This window comes from Anabrus simplex, chromosome 2 (genome assembly GCF_040414725.1).
Source record: "Anabrus simplex isolate iqAnaSimp1 chromosome 2, ASM4041472v1, whole genome shotgun sequence".
Taxonomy (NCBI): domain Eukaryota; kingdom Metazoa; phylum Arthropoda; class Insecta; order Orthoptera; family Tettigoniidae; genus Anabrus; species Anabrus simplex.
In genome coordinates this window covers 947,322,171-947,342,254 of record NC_090266.1, presented here as the reverse complement: position 1 = coordinate 947,342,254, position 20,084 = coordinate 947,322,171, and the positions used below count along the sequence as shown (strand labels likewise).

Genomic DNA, 20,084 nt, shown 5'->3' with positions numbered 1-20,084 from the left:
ATCATGGCTATTGTTATAGATATTACGGGCAAAGACTTTCAAACAAAATTCACCTTGCTTTGCAGATCTAGTCTTCAATTCAAAGAACACTTCGAGCTTCCTTTCAGACTCGAGAATTAGTTCCACATAAATATACTGTGTAATCCCAAATACCACCCGCACTTTTTTCCCCAAAATATTCGTTCTAAATCTTGGGCGCGGGTCGTATTCAAGCTGTTTATTCTCGTAAATATTTACTACGTTTACATGGAGTATTGAAATAGATTTGAATACCGTTACCGTACTCAGTATACCACATGTAAACGGGCATTCAGGTCTTACTGTGTTTTAGTTGCGTCCTAGAAAACAAGATAGATTTTTTCTCAATACGGTTACAGTGGCACGTAAACGCGAAATGTAAGGTAATGAAATACGGTAAATCAAATAATATGGGTAAATATGCGGTAAATATGAAAGCCGCTGCTGCGGATGCTCGATCGTCATTTGTTTCACAAGCGTTGCTGGCATGCTGGGTGCGCGAATAGCTGATCTCGCGGGATATCGTACTTTGCAAGAGTCAAGACTGTTGGTTACGGGAGTCTACCTCACTCACATTCGAGTTCCGTATCTGTCCTGTGAAAGTGCTGTCTTGATAGTAAGCGATGGATTCAAAACAGTGTCTGCAGTCATTTAATGCGCGTAAGAATCTTAAAGTTGAAAGCGAAGCTGAAATATACGGAAAGTACAATATTGATAAATTATGTATTCGTGATTGGCAGAAGAAGACAAAAAAACTTCTAAAAAGTAACGGCGATCGCAGAGCGTTCCGCGGGCAGAGTGCAGTGTTCCGGAAATTGAAGAACGACTCCACAAATTTGTGATAGAAAAATGTGAGTTCGAATATGGTGTTTCTATTGAAAGCACTAGAGATCTCAAAACAACTCTAAACACAGGGTTTTACTGCAAACCACGGATGGATCTGGAACTTTTACCGGAGAAAGGGATTTTGCATTTGGAGACGTACGTTTATTTCACGTCTCCCTGGGGCGTATGAAGAAAAATTAACGGCCTTTCAGCGTCACATTATTCATTTGAAGAAGCAAATTTCTTATTTGCTGCTGCAAATTGGGAATGCTGACCAGACACCTGTCTATTTTTAAATGCCGTTAGAAAATACAGTGGATAAAAAGGGTTCTAAAAGTGTAACCATCAGAACTGGTGGTAATAAAAAGCAACGACGCACGGTAATGTTGTGCGCATTAGCGGATGAAACCAAACTCCCTCCATATGTGGTTCTGAAAAGGAAAACGCTTCCGAAAGGAAACTTGCTGTCCGATGTTATTGTTAGAATACATGAGTCCGGCTGGATGGACAGTGCGTTAGATGAGGGCTGGGTGTAGTGCGTTTGGCAACGTCGCCTGGGAGCTTTGTTGGACAATTACCAAGGACATTCAACTGACGTCGTAAAAGATATAATGAGGAAAGGAAAAACCGATCTTGCGATAATTCCCAGAGGACTCGCTTCTATTCTACAGCCGTTGGATGCATGCGTGAAGCGGCCTTTCAAAATTGCAGTGAAACAGTTGTACACCGAATGAATGTCTGATGGTGATCACGTGTTGACACCAACCGGACGAGTGAAGAGGCCTGAAGTGGGACTAATATGCAGCAGGATCAAGACCTCATGGGTGTGTGTTCACAATGATCTAGTGCCCAAAAGCTTTTTTTTCTATTTGTTTTACGTCGCACCCACACAGATAGGTCTTATGGTGACGATGGGACAGGAAAGGCCTAGGAATTAGAAGGAAGCGGCCGTGGCCTTAATTAAAGTACAGCCCCAGCATTTGCCTGGTGTGAAAATGGGAAACCATAGAAAACCATCTTCAGGGCTGCCGACAGTGGGGTTCGAACCCACTATCCCCCGGATGCGAGCTCACAGCTGCACGCTCCTAACCACACGGCCAACTCGCCCGGTGAAAAAAATTGTGGAATTTCAAATTCAGTGGACGGTATTGAGGACGACTATTAGTAGAAAGATGCCAGCGACGAAAGTTCCTATGTTGAAACTTCAGATGATGGCGGTGAATTGTGAATGATTTGAGTATTGAACTGATTTTATTTATGATTTTTGTGTTGATTTTATTAATTGTAAGCTGCTTGAATTTATATTTGTGGTGTATTTGAAGAAAATTAAATATGTACGTTATTTGATTTTTTTTTTTTTTTTTTCCGTATTTTGCCGTCTCAAATTTAGGGTGCGGGTCTTATTTGGTGGTGGGTGGTATTCAGGATTGTACAGTAAGTGCAACCACTCAATCTTCTGTAGCCACCAAATCTTCCCTCTAAACTGTTTGTCTGCAGTTTGGCAGTAAGCACATAAGACCAGTGGTACTTACTGAAAATATATTTACACGGTTCTACCACTGTGGTAAGTGTGTGTGTCAAAGTAGTCTATGTTTCATATGTCAGTCTTCCTTCTGTTTGTGACATGTCCCATATGTCTATGTACAATTTTTTTAAATAAGTAAGGAATGGAAGTTTCATGTCATCAGGCCCAGTAATTGTAATGGAATCTCCATTTCTGGCATATTTCCCTTTCATGGGATGCTTTACATTACAGACTGACCACCACTTCTGAATTAATTTTAGAAACTGGATTGTGCCATCAGAAATATCCACTGGTTGACTATTAATTAAGCAATTCCGAACCAGCAACCTTCTTAGGATCAAAGGTTTTTCTGATATTGGTACATTCTCTTTCACTCTATTGGTGCCTTCCTAGATAAATTTTGAACCTTTTTTAGCAACAATCTCTTCTCTGAATGAAACAACTCTTTCAGGTCCTAAAATTTGGCCTCAGTAGTTGACTCTATATCAACATTAACCACTTCACTTAAATAGCAAATGCCTTATCAACGTTTGGCATAATAAAGATTTAATCTGCCCTGTCCAACCAATTATTTCTAATCACTTGAGAATATGTAAACTGTCAAAAAGAAGAAACGGGGACTTTAGTGGATCTGCTGGATTTGGAATACAGGGTTTCAAGTTATTACAGTACTACCACATAACAGCTCAAATATTTTCTTATCTTATCAGTCACCACTGATCTACATTTAGGGCAGTTGCCCAGGTAGCAGATTATTTATCTGTTGTTTACCTAGTCTTCATTTAAATAATTCCAAAGAATTTGGAAATTTTTTGAACATATCCCTTGATAAATTATTCCAATCTCTAATTCCTCTTCGTACAAAGTATAAACTAATATTTGCCTCAATTTGTTCTCTTGAATTCCAACTTTACCTTCATATTCTGCTATTTCCTGCTTTTAAAGACACCACTCAAACTTATTTATCTGCTAATGTCATTTCACGCCATCTCTCCACTGACAGCTCGGAACATACCACTGAATACCAATATAGTTGGTCTGTTATTGGACATTATAAATTTTTCAGGTAACTCATTCTTGGTTGCGAGTGTTTTACCCCAGTGTGCTAATTTGGACTCATCTGTTGATAGCTAGCACACCTAGCTAGATGCATGGCTATTGCATACTGTGGAAGCCACTGTGTAGGCTACTTGGAGTCACCAGCAGTGCCAGTGCACTATGAGAGACTTGATCTCATTTTCAATAATTGATGCCTGCCTGGCCATCAGATGATATAGATGTTGATTCCCATAGGGAACCTGAAATATTTGTCCTGAATGAACAAGTTTATAATACCATTATGGGAATCCACATCTATATCACATACCACTTTGTCGAGCAGCTAGTCTCCTTTCTCCCAAGTCTTCCCACCCCAAACTTTACAACATTTTTGTAACGCTACTTTTTTGTTGGAAATCATCCAGGACAAATCTATCTGCTTTTCTTTGGATTTTTTTTCAGTTCTTGAATCAAGTAATCCTGGTGAGGGTCCCATGCAATGGAACCATACTCTAGTTGGGGGTCTTACCAGAGACTTATATGCCCTCTCCTTTACATCCTTACGACAACCTCTAAGTACCCTCATAACCATGTGCAGAGATCTGTACTCTTTATTTACAATCCCATTTATGTGATTACCCCAATGAAGATCTTTCCTAATATTAACACCTAGGTACTTACAGTGATCCCCATAAGGAACTTTCACCTCATCAATGCAGTAATTAAAAGTGAGAGGACTTTTCCTATTAGTGAAACTCACAACCAGATTTTCAACCCTGTTTATCAGACCACTGCCTGCTGTCCATCTCACAATATTGTCAAGGTCATTTTGCAGTTGCTAACGGTCTTGTAACTTACGTATTACTCTATACAGTTTAACGTCATCTGCAAAAAGCCTTCTCTTTGATTCCATTTCTTTACTCATATCATTTATATGTATAAGAAAACCTAAAAGTCTAATAATACTGTCTTGAGGAATTCCCCTCCTAATGATTGCAGAATCAGATATTGCTTCACCTATTATCTGCGCACTTTTTATCGATAGATTTGTGTACGGGTTTGAGAAGTAAGGAGGTAGCAATTCCGGTTCCAGTAGTACTGCCAACTGAATGGAAATGAAATCTGAATTGAATCGATAATATGATCGATCGATATGAATTTTGCTAAACCTTTGTTATCTTATGCCAACAACTGTGTAACACACATTATATAACATTATATAACATTTCTCGATGCGAATCTTATTCCTAGAGTGAATTCTATAGTTTGGCTTTGCTGTGTAAATAACAACAGTACTAGTACGTAAAGTGTATGCCAGATGTCATACAGCGATACATAAGCGATTCATAGTTTGTGTTTCAAAGGTTGCCAGTACGAATCTCGAAGATTGCCGAGGTCGACCAATTCAGCACTAGGGTGTAAATCTATCCAGAAAAGGTGCACAGACAATACTCTAATTCTCTGAGTTTTATTTTCTAAAAATATAACCACCCACTCAGTCACTCTTTTGTCTAGTCCAGTTGTACTCATTTTTGCCAGTAGTCTCCCATATTCTACCCCTGAGGTGCTCAGCTGGGCGTCCAGTGAGGCTAGCCCAGTGCGGCTAGGCTGGCCTGATGTAAATGAGGGCAGCTTACGTAGCAAGCATAGTTCTCAGTGAGCCTCCCTATAATGCTTCTAAACAAATTTCTGAACTTATACGTACTACTGCGGTTCAACTGAAGGCCACCTGAGCGAATATCCTTATCTCCTATCCACCCATTATAATCTACAAACTTCACTCCCAATTTCTTACATACCCATTCCATAGTGTTTTTTGAATCCCCTATTATCTTCCAGTCAGTATCCCTCCTATGCAGTATCCAACTGATAACTATCTCTGTTTCCTAAAACTTCTTCCATTATGCTGTAATCAGATCCCTTACAACCCCAACTATGTTTTACCTATTCCTGTTTTTCTTTCGTTCTTGTTACCAGTGTGGAAGATTACCACCTTGTCCTTTTTTCTATTGGTGCTATTGTTATCAGCAATCAAACAGACAACGTCAAAACATAATTCAGTCATAACTTCTAGCACCTTAAGTTTGAGGTCACACTGTCTCAGAGTTCATGTTCTTCACTTTAAAAAGACCAATGACATCTTTATTTCCAGAATGCAGTGATGAAACCATAAATACTTGCATGATAAGTGCTGCACCATATTCTGAATATTTTCAGCCATTCCTACTAATATACCAGCTTTAAATGTGATTTCTGAGTTTATATTAACTTCATCAAGTATTACTAATACAACATTTTTTTCTCTTTAAAAGTTTGCTTCTTTCTTTCAAAAAAGCTACTTGTGCAGGACCTATGCCTGGACTGATGGGACCTATTTCAGATAAAAATTGTCTCTTAATATACAAGATGACCGACCTCGATAGCTGCAGTCGCTTAAGTGCGGCCAGTATCCAGTATTCAGGAGATAGTGGGTTCGAACCCCACTGTCAGCAGCCCTGAAGATGGTTTTCTGTCGTTTCCCATTTTCACACCAAGCAAATGCTGGGGCTGTACCTTAATTAAGGCCACAGATGCTTCCTTCCCACTCCTAGCCCTTTCCTGTCCCATCGTCGCCATAAGACCTATCTGTGTTGGTGCTACGTAAAGCAGCTTGCGAAAAAATAAAAATAAATATATACACAAGATGAGGCAATGTCATCACATTTGTTTTACATTAAAAAGTGTGTGCACCAGGGTATGAATAAGAGAAAGTTGAAGCCAATGTGTGTAGTTCTGGGGAGTATCTTATTTGATTGTTTATAGAGAGCTGTAACTGTTCCAGGAAATGAAATATATTTTACTAATTCTCTCTTTACTAAACTCACTGTCTAACTAAAGTGCACTTTTCAAAAGTTTCATCAAAAGACGAAGTTTTTCAGTGAGACCAATAACTTTTGAGATGACTTACCAAAATGTCAAACTTCATATATCTGTCACATTTCAAGTCTTCACAGCCATCAGATTCCAATATAAACCTAAAATGCTCTGTAGGTAAACACACATTTTTTTTTTGTGAAACACTTGAACTGCAAAAGAACTTGAAACCTTAAAACTCATTGAAACGGATGGAACGTTAGTAAATGACTAATCATCCACCTTCACAAACAATCTTCCTTCACTATAACAGTAAATGGTTTAATGCATTTCTTCTGGTCTTTAGAGATGAATGGGGTAAAATCGGAAATTTTGTCATTTTCACACCACTTAATGAAATTCTCCTCATCCCTCCTAAGAAGCTCATGAAATGTATCTTTGGGATTTGTCCTTCCCTTTACAACACTAACAGTATGGTAAGAGGGCTGATACGAAATATAGTGGGATATGCATCAGGAGTCAGTTTTGGGCCTTAATTAAGGTACAGCCCCAGCATTTGCCTGGTGTGAAAATGGGAAACCACGGAAAACTATCTTCAGGGCTGCCGACAGAGGGATTCAAACTCACTATCTCCTGGATGCAAGCTCACAGCCGCGCGCTCCTAACCGCACAGCCAACTCGCTCGGTGTGAAAATGTTTAATGCACAGTGAAGTATTATCAGTCACTTCAAAATGGTTGCGATGAATATTCTTAAACCATTTTTCTCGTAACACTTTGTCGTTAGGAAATGTAAAAGTTGTAGTACCATATTGGGAGATGCATAATTTGATAGATTACCAGGCACAGAACATTTGCGACCCATTGTACTTGTCTAACACATTTATGCACTCCATCAGACCAAACTCAATGAAGCACCAGTAAATAATACATGGCACTAATAACCTCTCAATACTAAAACTAAATGCATCACAAACACATTTAAAATAACTAGATGACCAATAAAAAACATTGAAACACTATTTAAAACAAAAATATCGTATAGATAATAAAGCACAAATTCCAGAAGCAAGATAATCTCAACCAATCACACGTGCGTAGCATAAACCAAACTAAATGTAAACATGGCCCTACAGACTGGCTACACATGGCCTAATGTGGCAGCCATTTTGTCACATTTGACATAGTCTGATAAAATGGTAGTTGGTTTTGCTCTAACCTACTGGCAAGAGAGACCCATTCTCTTGTGCTGGGTAATGCACTCGTACCGTTGTCATCGTGTACCAACTAGTATCTTGACTCATCCCAGCAGGCAACCTTTTTCCATACTTCAGAAGTCCAAAGGTGGTGTTCCTTTGCCCATGAGTCATTATTGTTCCTTCTGACATATGGTGAGCAAAGGTACCCCTGTGGGATGGTGACTCCTGTAGCCGATAGCGAGGAGATAGTTCTGAATGGCACAGACGCCTTACATTTTTTGTTGTCCAGCATCGAATTCATTAGTGATCTGCTGTTCTCTAGGCCCTTCTGCCACCTCTTACCCTTCGAGCTAGCCAACGGTGACCTTTGCCATCAACGGTTGTTGCAGTAGAGGAACACTCTTCACATAGTGGCCCATGGAAGGCCCATTGCCTGCACAACTTTGGAGATGGAATGACCCATATGTGTGACATCAGTAATTTGGCTGCAATCAAACATGCAGAGATCTCTTTTTGCACATTCTGTGGTCAACTATTACTCACACAACCAATAAAAGGTCTGATGACATCGCAGTCACGTTCTATACAATACTATTATATTTACGGGACTGACCACAGTGCCATTTTGCCAAAACAGCTGCGATCTCTTAATTCAATTGCTCATCAGTGTATAATGTGCAAGGTGACTACAACTGCATCGGTATAGCATGTGTTCAAAATAAGCACCCTCACGTCTTGTGCATTGTTCACAACGGTCCTGTAGATTGTCAGGGATGTTGATGAGCACAGCTTGCTGAGGACAAAAAATTACTCTTATCTTCTTTTGTAATCCGAGAACATTTCTGGGTGGCTAATCTGACCATAAAACTGATTCTTTTTGACGGCCCCTAATTATGAAAGAAGATAGTAATTTTTTGTGAGACTTGTGGGTGCACATCTTGAACACATGCTATACCGACGGTTAGATACGTATTGCCATAGTTACTAGGAATCGTACAATTATGTATCTTGATGTTTAGAGCATGTTTGTAATTTGAGTGCTGTTTGTTATGCTGTACTCTCTCTCTATGTTAATATTTGCTGTTCTAGGCTACATTGTGGTTGTGTGAGAAGTATCCACTGAGTTTGCCAGAACAAATAATGCCTATAGTAGACCTGATGGCTATTTCCAGTACTCACTTTGCTAAACTCAAGGATTTTATACAAATGCAGTTACCAGCTGGTTTTCCAGTTAAAATCGGTATGTTTTATACATGTGTGTGTATGTGTGTATATATATATATATATATATATATGTTCTCTTTATTTATCCATCAGAGAGTATTGACATAAAAATTTATATATTTGATCATTTGTTGCAGTGTATGCATGCATTCCATAAAAATTACTTTGTATAAGAAAATGTTCATATTTATATCTATTGAAAGTACAAACTAACTTCCTTAGTAAATTAATTGAAGATTTTCCTTGTTTGAATAATTTTTGCATATTTCAGAAATTCCCATTTTCCACGTTGTGAATGCTCGAATAACATTTGGAAATATATTTGGCTTGGATGAAGATATACCCGGAGTAACTAGGGTACAAGAAGATGATCGATTAAGTTGTATTGTTGATGAGAGCTGCTTTGCACCACCACCCGGCTATACTAAACTCAGTATGTATATATTCCTAACACATTCTGGTCTGGGCCTGAATATCCCTTACAAAGATTCTGGACTGGGCATTTTTAAAGGTTTTTAAAAATATACATCATTGTACCTATGGGAGATATATGCATGATTCCACTTTCTTTGTGCTTGTTTGAGCATCTATTAATGAAATGTGTTGTTTATTTCATGTCAGCCAGTACCAGAGATTTTAAAATTGTTTATATATTATACCATGTTTTGTATATTAAAAAAATCTCTGTCTACTAAGTAAATAAATAAAAATAACATTGATGGATGTTCCTCCTAATCAATAAAATTTATATTTGGTACACAATATTATGTAATGGTACTAGTTTCGGCACTGCATGGTAGGGTTGGGCACTACGTCCATGTTTCGACACCCTGTGCTGGTACACAGTTACGTTCCGCTGTTGCGGAACACCGAGTATCTGTTGTTCCGAAACATTCTCGAGCGAGACCGAGACAGCGACTCGCTATCCCATCAGAAGTTGCACTATGCACTGCCCTTCGCATACTAGCTGACTGTCTATACCGGCAGGCAGTGTGCCACCACCTGCTGGGGTGTTCCGTGTTCTGTCATGTCTTCTTTGTTCTGTTAGTTCCGTTGCACCAGCAACTGGCCTTCTGTACATGTGAATAACAATGTGTTTTGTTTTCAATTGTTTTGTAAGCGTTTTCATTGAAGCCAACATATACCATACGAAAGACGGTAAACTTTGCATAATGTCGCACCGGAGTCCTGTTTAGGACTTTTTTACTAGAATATAACTGGACAGAGTGAAATGCAATTTATGTTCTTCAGTTTTGTCTGCAAAGGTATTTTCACTATACAGTCAAAAAATTAAGTGTATTCTCCTAATTCAATACATCATATAATTCATCATTAGATCATTAGATCTTAATTTTTCCTTTGTAAAGTGAAAACCATCAATACGGGATGATTCTAATATCTTGTAAAGGTATCTTCAACCGGCACAATGAGGAGACACTTCAAACTTAAACATCCCACAATTTTTATTTTTGTGTAAATAGAGTACTGACAGTTTATTTTTAATTTGTGAAAATAACATTGCGACATCTGTAAACACATCTCCTGCCAGTGTAATTGTGACAGGTGTATTTCAGAATAAATGAAAACATTCTTATCCTAAAAACAACATTTAGACATGATATTTTGGGTGTGTATTTCAGAGTTCCGACTGCTTCTTCACATATGTCTCAAGTAGTATTACAATATTATAAGTCCACCTCTTCAATACAATACAATATGATCCACTATTTCATATGGTCAAATATGAAACCCAGTCAAAAACCCAGTCAAGCTAGCGTTGCTGTAACAACCTGACGTACTTAATACGCTCCGTACAAAAAATCCTGAACATTTCTTCCAACAAATGTTTCAACGGAATTATAATATCAACTTGACTATCTTTTAGATCCATTCGACTACCATAATTTCCGAACTCCGCTAGCTTTGACATACGTTTTATCACAAGCAACGCCTCTACAGAAGTTCCATTTTCTTCTCGACTTTCAGATATCCCAAACATATACATTTTAAACTTGTTTATTACATTCACACTTCCGTTTTAAATAACTGACTGTGATTTTACCACATTGGATTCAACTTGGGAATTGAAGAAACATCCCCCTTTGATGATTGTGTTTATACTCAAGGCCATCACAGTCTTAATGATATTATAAAAATATGGATCCATTTTAGTTTTAGACTCTCAAAATTTCATGTTTAATCACGTTTTAATCTTCAAAACTGTTAATTTCACTCTCTTTTAACATACTTGGGTGCATTATCGTTGTTTTAGATGTTATTGTATAATGTTTTACGAAACCATTTTTCAACATTTTAACCTATAATTTATAAGTATATGTATTATTTTAAGATTGATATAGGCTGATGATGCCTGTAATGAGGGTGAAACATGTACCTTTTGACTTTTATGTATTATGTATAAAAAATATTTGACCATATGAAATAGTGGATCATATTGTATTGTATTGAAGAGGTGGACTTATAATATTGTAATAATACTTGAGACATACGTCAACTTCAATATGGAGCCAAAATGAGAGTAGTTACTTGCTTCTTCACATGCCGTGAAGTTTTATCCTGGCTCTAATTACTCACAATAACAGGCAGATACATACAGCTGGTGAAAATATCCTTGGATTAGTTACTTTCAAACACCTGTACTCTCATTGTAACAGTATTATGTGTTTTTCATATTGACCAAAAAAATCTTAACCTAAAAACAGCCTTTAAACGTGATTATTTGGCGCAAATTTCAGTGTTCCGACTGCTCTTTCACGTTCCATGCAGCTTTATGCTGGCCGTAACTACACACAGCACGTTCCCGCTGATGTGGAGCATGTCATGTTGCCTCACGAAGTTCACTCTACCACGCAGTTATAGTGCTGTTCACCGGCACACTGTACCAAAACACTCCACCTCAAGCTCCTAATATTTTGGAACAACTGATTGTTCTGGTCTGCCCAATCCTACTGCATGGGGCTATCCTTAGCCATATAACCATGAATATCTTAAAAACAAATTAACCTAAGCATAAAAATGTTTCTCGACATAAACACTTAAAATCTTGTCAGTTTGTTACATTAGAGCTTGGTAAAATGAGCCTACACTTGTGTTGATGATGTTTAAAATAGTTTTATACGCTCTTAAACTCTTGCAGTGTAGGTCATTTAAGGTGTTGAGCCTGATGTAGACAACATGTAATTCGTGTTATCCATATGTTAAAAAGATAAAAAGGGCCGATGACCTTAGGTGTTAGGCCCCTTTAAACAACAAGCAAACAAAAGATAAAAATTCACAATGTGGTCCAAATACATATGTAAGTACGTAGGTATTGACAAGTGTGGTATTATTATCGGTAGTTTTAAATGCTATTTTACCTTTGTTTCTTAAACGTATTGCTGTAGTTACGTGGTGGATATTGAAAGTGAAAATTGAAAATAATTTTTTGTTATTTGATTGCCTGACTAATTGAAATTTAGGTTTATTTTTTTGTTTTAGATATTAATTTGTTAATAAAGAATTTGTTGAAGCCATTTTGGTTTGCTATATTTCTAATAGTGTTTCTTTCTTTGTGCAGATTGTCTTTTGATAATGATATACTGTATGTTCTAGAAATCGTGCTATAAGAAGCTGCTCTTTATTGAGATGTCGGATGTATAGAATCTTGTCTTATAGTGTTTGCTTTTTGTGTAGGTTTCCTGTAGATGTATTCTAAATGGTCATTTTTTGTGGCAATTGTTGAATCCAAGTAGTTAAGTGATTGATTAATTTCTATCTTTACTGTAAACTTAATGTGTGGATCCATTATGTTTAGCTTCTCTAATATATTTGTTGCTATTGGTGTGACGTGTATCTGGACTTGTGAACACATCATCTACGTATCTCATCCAGTAATAGATGTTATCAGTTTTTCTGATCTTGGTATGTTCAAGACTTTTCATAATTCTGATATGATTAATCCCACTAATAAATTTCACAATCCAGGAATATACAGACTGGAATGTAAATGATGCATAGCAGGTTACATAGGACAGGCAGGAAGGAACTTTGCTACACTCTACGTTTAACACAACCATGCTATCAAACACAATAGATTTTCGGCTATGGGCTAGCTTACGAAAGACCAAAACCTGAATTTTAGGGAGATAAAACAAGATCTACCGTATTTCTCCGAATCCAAGACAATGTTCTTTTTTTCTCAGAATCTCATATGAAAAACCCTCATTTGCATTCGCGAACTACCAGTAATGAACACCACTGGCAGCTACCATGTATGGTAACACGCTGCTTATATTCCCCCCCTGCGCATATAACTCTACCTTCAGTGTCCGCATCTTTATTAGGCCTATAGGCGACATTGCTAGCCGCGGCGACCAGTTCTACAGTGCCTCTGCGTAACGTCACTGGTTTTCGGTATATAGTGAAGAGGGAATGACATTCTACTTGGTGGGAGACAGGCTCACAGCGCAAGCAACTGGGCGAGTGACAATCCTCTGAATGAATTTTTTTTAAAGTCCCTGTATTAGCCTCTACAAAAACTTTTCTCAAATATGCAGAATGGCATCAAAACATGCAAGCCTTCAAATTTTAGAAAGGCCATGGCTACTCAACGGCTGAGTTATAACATGTCTACTGTACCTGACGCTTAATAAAAAGAACTGTTTTACAGACAGAGGAATATTTTCATGATGGATCATAGTATTGTAAAAACATGTGGAACAGGTATTGCCAGCAAATTTTCAATGTGTTCTTGTCAATATTTTGATGCGAGTTTTAAGTTAATGGCTATTAAACATGCGGAAATGAAGAATAATTGAGCACCCGCAAGAAAATACAACATAACTAAAGCCAGTGTTCCGCACTAGCGTGAAGATCAAGATGGCTTAAAAAATTTGTAATGTACAAAAAAATGCATTTCGTGGCCCGCAACAAGGACGCTTTAAAGAAGTTGAAGATTAAATTGTGAGATCTGTGCGGAATGATCATACCACGGCGCAATAAACTCGTTGACCTTCAATATCCTCGTCTTCAATATACATCGCTAGCCGTTGAAGTTGGCCAAAGTCAGCAAGCGAGACGTGCATCTAGTGGCAGCCTGTTGTACCTGATGCTGAAAAGTAACAGTTTCATAGACGGCATGAATACTTTCCTGACCGAGCTCGATAGCTGCAGTCGCTTAATTGCGGCCAGTATCCAGTATTCGGGAGATCGTGGGTTCGAACCCCACTGTCGGCAGCCCTGAAGATGGTTTTCCGTGGTTTCCCATTTTCACACCAGGCAAATGCTGGGGCTGTACCTTAATTAAGGCCACGGCCGCTTCCTCCCCGCTCCTAGCCCTTCCCTGTCCCATCGTCGCCATAAGACCTATCTGTGTCGGTGCGACGTAAAGCAAATAACAAAAAAAAAAAACTTTCCTGGTGGGTCATCGTATCGTAGAGAAGTGGAACAGGTATTGCCAGCAAATTCTCAGTGGGTTCTCTTCGATAATATGATGCCAATTTGAATTTAAGAATAATTGTGCAGCCACAAGAAAATAGAGCATTACTAAAGCCAACATTCGGCATTGGCTGTCTGTAAATATGAAAATGTTCTTATCTCTGTAGTTCATGTTCAGATTTTCCTCAAGGCATGTTGTGATGGCTATCACTTCAGCTTGGAAAACTGTGGTGTGTCTGCCTAGGCTCATTTGGATTGATCTCTCAGGTCTTTCCCTGTTGATCCCTCCTCCTTTTCCTTTCTCAGTCCTTGAGCCATCTATCCACCACACAATATCTTCCCTACCAGTTTTCCATCTGTTAATGTCTCAGTCTTTCTTTTTTGTTATCTGGGTCTCAAATGGTTTCTCAAAGATATACTTTGGAATCATATGATAAGCTGGCATGTGTAAAACTTCCCCTGTTATTATTATGCTGTTAATTTTACAGTGTCCAAGATTGGGCCTTTGAGCCTTCCAGCATCCATTTTGCTCCAATCGATATGCACTCATTCTAGCTTGACCCTCTATAAAGTTACTTAATGGAAGAAGATCTAGTAGAGCATTCAAGGACCGGGCGGTTAGGAGCGCGCGGCTGTGAGCTTGCATCCGGGAGATAGTGGGTTCGAGTCCCACTGTCGGCAGCCCTGAAGATGGTTTTCCGTGGTGTCCCATTTTCACACCAGGCAAATGCTGGGGCTGTACCTTACTTAAGGCCACGGCCGCTTTCTTCCAACTCCTAGGCCTTACCTATCCTATCATCAGCATAAGACCTATCTGTGTTGGTGCGACGTAAAGCTACTAGCAAAAAAAAGGTATTCGGGGCTTCTGTCAGCATAGTTTTCATAGCCCCAGTCGTGGCTATACATGAAATTCTCTGAAGGCTATTTAGTTTGCTACTGACTTTTCCTTGACTTACTTTCATCCACCGAATGATTGCTGCATAGGTCATCAGTGGTCTAATGATCATTGTGTATATCCACATCACCATTCCCGGCTTTAGACCCCATGTTGTCCCGATTGCCCTCTTGCATGCATACAATAGGTTCTTGGCTTGGGTTATGTTTCTTTCTATATGTGGATTCCAGGTTAACTTTTTGTCTAAAACAACACCTAAGTGTAACACTTGTTCTTCCATATAGATTTCTTGCCCAAAGAGCTTCAGTGTTCTCGTCCCCTCCAATTTCCTCCTCCTTGTGAAAGAGACCAGTGTTATCTTGGTCGGGTTGACTGTGAGTTGTGCTTACCGACACCAGTTCTCCACAAGGTTAAATGATCTTTGCATGAGGTCCTGGATGACACTCATCACCTTACCTCTTACCACACTTACTAGATCATCTGCATATCCTTGTGTGTAAAATTCTGGTTCATTCGTTAAGCATGACTATTTTTCTATTCACCACAAGGTTCCACGGAAGAGGAGAAAGAACTCCTCCCTGCGCGCAACCTCGAGTGGCTCCAACCATTAGCGTCTCTTCAAACATAGTTGCTTTTATTTTCCTCTCGTCTGGATTTAATCCATTTTATGACATTTTGCTCACCCTACTCTCTTCAACAACTTTAATCATCGCATTGTAGGTTGTGTTACTGAAGGCCCCTTCTATGCCTAGAAATGCCACCAGTTTAGTTTCTTTATATTCAAGGTTTTTCTCTAGTTTCCAAACCAGATGATGGAGTGCTGTCTCAGTGGATCTGCCAGGTCTGTATGCAAACTGATTTTCATGTAAAGTTGAGTTCAGTTGCACTGTTTTCTGGATGTATTTATCCATTATCTTCTCCATTGCTTTTAGCATGAAGGAATTTAAACATAGTGGTCTATATGCTGCGGCTTGGGCATAGTTTGCCCTTCCAGGCTTTGGTACGAAAACCACTTTTAGCCTTAGACCATGATTTTGGCATGTATCTCAGAGCTAGACTTGCTCTAAAAATGTCTGTCAGAGCCTTGATGATTATCTCCCGTCCTTCCTGCAGGAGTATCGGGAGTATCTCATCTGGCCTTGGAGCCTTTATGGGCTGAAACATGTTGATTGCCCACCTCACGTGGTTAGGCTTAATTAATCGGTTGGCACAGTTCCAATGTGCCCTTAATGGTCTGGCCTCTGTTTCAACCATTCCTTCCCCTTCTACTTCCTCAGCCTCGGGAAAATGACACGCTAGCAAAACCTCCAGTGTCTCCCTTCCCGTCTAAGTGTATGTTCCATCGGGTTTTTCCATTATTCCCACTTGGTTTATATGTTCCTTTTTAAGAACCTTCTGGAGCCTTGCTGCTTCAGTGTTTGTTTCCACTTTCTCGCAAAACAGTCTCCAAGATATTTTTTTTGCCCTCCGTATCTCTGGGTTATACTCGGTGAGTTTCCTATTATATACGTCCCACATACCATCTCTTGATGATTTTTTATATAATGTTCTAACCTCTTTCTTCAAAACACATTGTTGTTATTCCACCACCTAACATTTTTGGCAGTTTTCTTTACTCTAAGAGGATAGTTGTCATGGTATGAGGCTAAAATGGCCTCTTCTAATTATTCTACTGCCTCATCCAATTCCCTCCATCTCCATACTTTTGTTTGGATCTTTTGTACAGCCTGCCATAGAACTTCTCTGTATCCATCCCAGTTTGTTCTTTTAGGATCTCCATACAATTCAATATCACATTGCCTAGCATCTATCACAAATTGGATATGCTGGTGGTCTGCCAAGGACGACTCCTCCAGCACCTTCCAATCTTTAATGAAGTTTGATAATGTGTGGTGCTCAATGTGATATTTATTACTTCTCTACGATTCTTATTTATGAATGTGTGTTTATTTCCTAGGTTTAATATTATCAATTCTGTTCTAATAATAAACTCTAGTAATGACTCACCCCTTGCATTGCAGTTGGTACTGCCCCATGCGTGTGATGTGAATTTGCACCTGCTCCGAGTACTAGGAGTTCACTTTTTCTCTTTGCTTTGCAAATCAGTTATAAAGAAGCCTACTTATGAACTGTATTTTAGTTGCAGGGATTCCATCTCGACACCATTCTTCAACAAAGTTATGAGTGAGAAAAGGTTTTCATTATTGTTGAAATTTTGTCATTTTGTTGACAATAAGACTTACGATGCCAACATGGGTGGGAAGTTGTTCAAAATCCCGCCAGGTTTGAATCCAATTTGCAAGAAGTGCGAAGAATTGTATACACCACAGGAAAACATTTGTGTGGCTGAATGGCTAATGCTGTGGAAAGGAAGGTTGCAGTGGAAGCAGTTTAGGAATCGCTTTGGTTTCAGATTGCTTGTTCTTTGTGAGAGTGGTTCAGGGTACATTAGTAATTTTATTATACACACTAGGAAGGATACAGACTTTGGGAACTTGTATCACAAAACTCCTATACACTGATCAGCCAGAATATTATGACCACCTACCTACTATCAATATAAACTCATCCATTGTAAGCTATAAATTTCATTTTTGTTCCGTATCAGTGCAATTATAAGAAATAAATTGACAAGAGGGTCCACCTTTTCAATACAATATATCAAATAAATAATATTCGAAGACTGAAGATGGCCACTAAGTGGCTGAAACTAGTCCCAAGACTGATGTAAATTATTTACTACTTATAAACCCGTCCAGGCGATAGCAGCGCCACCTGACAAGGAGTGATTATTAGTTGGACACACGCACAGTGCATGTAGTATCAGTGAGCGTGCTGCCCATGTGTAGAATGGAGAAGACTCGTACGGCACCAAAAATTCGCGAGGAGGTCAATAATATATATATATATCATCACTCGGCTCCCGCATTCCTTTAAATACAGAATTTATAGAAAACAAACACATAACGCTACAACCATTCATAATGACTCCATACACCCACCCAGCCAAAAGCGGTAAACCTATAATAGTATGATACACCGGGCTTTTAGTATTCCCATGTCAAAATCAAGACTTAAATAGAGAACTAAAAACAATACGTAGCATTGCAGTCCATAACGGCTATAATCGTAGTTTCATAGAACGAATAATTTATAAGTTCAAGCACAGACCGAAATCAAACCTACAAAAAGAAATAACTAGACCAAAAGTCTACTCAACATTCGCATATAATCCTAACATATATAGAATTACAAAAATATTCAAGAAAAATATCAACATTTCTTTTAAAACAACAGAAATCTTGACATATTTCATAACGCTAAACTAGTCAGCGCACCAAACCCATATGATAAATCGGGCGTATACAGATTTCACTGTAACAGCTGCGATAGTACATACATTGGACAAACAGAGAGATCCTTTAAGGTTAGGTATAATGAGCACGTCAACGCCATTAAATATAGGAGATTTTCAGCTATAGGACAACACATAAATGACTATAAACATAGTTTTCATGACATCAATCATGACATTGACGTCGTAGAAATATTGGGAAAAGGGCCCTTACTTGATATAACAGAACGTTTCATATCATTGGACCAGTATTTTAACCCTAATTATAATCTGAATGAGGTATCCGAAAAACCCACGATATTGTTTGACACGCTCATTTCAGTGATCAACAATCTAAAAAGACCGATAAATCAACCAGTACACAAAATGGTGCGCAATATGCTCATCTACTATCCCCTCCGTAATCCACGCCCTCCCGACCAATAACCTCGCATTACCGCGATCCCCCTTCCCCTACATCATATGCTCCGCCTCTCTTCTAGTACTCGTAGTCTGTTATCTGCCTTTCCAGTAGACAGTTCCTCTCTGGCTTTATTCTCGACAACGTTGTGCTTGGGGTGAGTTTCTATTTAAATAGAAATAGTGCTTTCTCAAAACTTTGTTATTCTTACGCTAATACGTAGTATATATATATCTTTCTCCTAGGTCCGTCTTGGATTGAGATAATTCTAGAACCTCAAAGACCTTGAATGTAATGCTCCAAGAAATTCCGGTTCACCAGTCCACTCCTGTTAAGTCGATCTATATTTTAAAGAACACTAGCAAGACGGAACATTATGTATATGAATATTGCACAACAACATTATATAATGAAATAAGAATTTCATTCTATTCAAACCCCAAAACAGAGTGAACTTGTAATCAATTCTAAAAGGAACTGTTTTGCCCACTAAAAATCTTTACTCAAGGGACCTCTATAATGAACAAATAATGTTTTAAAGTCTAAAATAATATCAGCCGAACTTATCATTTTACTCGATTTGTTGTTAAATAACCAAACTGCATTAACGCAAGACATTGAGTTACCAAAGACTTATACTGTAACATATCTCTACACCTAGTACAAATAGGTTACTGTTTCCGATTTGATAATAGGTGAACTCATTTTAATACATGTCAATTTTAGGTATTTTTGACCAAAATGCACAATTGCCTTCAAACGCCTAGCAGTTATTAAAATTTTCAAAGATTGAAATTTATTTTTTTTTTAACTAGATGCTAAATCAGCATTTTGTAATATTTAAAGAACCTGACAGAGTTTTAACTTTAGTCAAAAATTGTATAGAAGTAATGTCATAATATGTTGCATATAATATGCTACCAATTTTAATCTTAAGTTTTAAGGACTCCACCAAAACATTTTTAATAGTTATGTAAGAATATGGTCAATATTTATATATATTCATGTTGTATGTCATGTTAATATTGTACTTAAGCCTTGTCACAAAGTTTCCTATGGCTGATGATGGCATACAAATAATGCCGAAACCGGTCCCAATTTTTTGAAAGGTAATAAATTTGTGATGTGTTAATGACGTCACATTGTATTTGTATTGAAAAGGTGGACATAATTATCCTCAATTTATAGTGTAAATCTAGATTCAATACGGACCAAAATGAAGTTCTTAACTTTAAAAAGTCAATAATATGCGAGCTGCTCCATTCTCTGTCTCAAAAGTGCAACGCCGCCTTTGTGAACGAGGTTTAAAGGGGTGCAT

The 20,084-nt window shown here is 38.3% G+C and overlaps 1 protein-coding gene across 4 annotated transcripts in view; it reads left to right on the top strand.

Moving 5' to 3' along the window:
- Window positions 1-20,084, top strand: part of LOC136864571 (ankyrin repeat domain-containing protein 13D) — a 340,236-nt gene that overhangs the window by 236,502 nt on the left and 83,650 nt on the right. For all 4 annotated transcript variants that reach the window (XM_067141748.2, XM_067141747.2, XM_067141746.2 and 1 more), the window contains 2 exons: window positions 8,546-8,696; window positions 8,952-9,113. In XM_067141748.2, coding sequence (XP_066997849.1) covers window positions 8,546-8,696; window positions 8,952-9,113 — 313 coding nt within the window. The remainder of the gene's footprint in view (window positions 1-8,545; window positions 8,697-8,951; window positions 9,114-20,084) is intronic.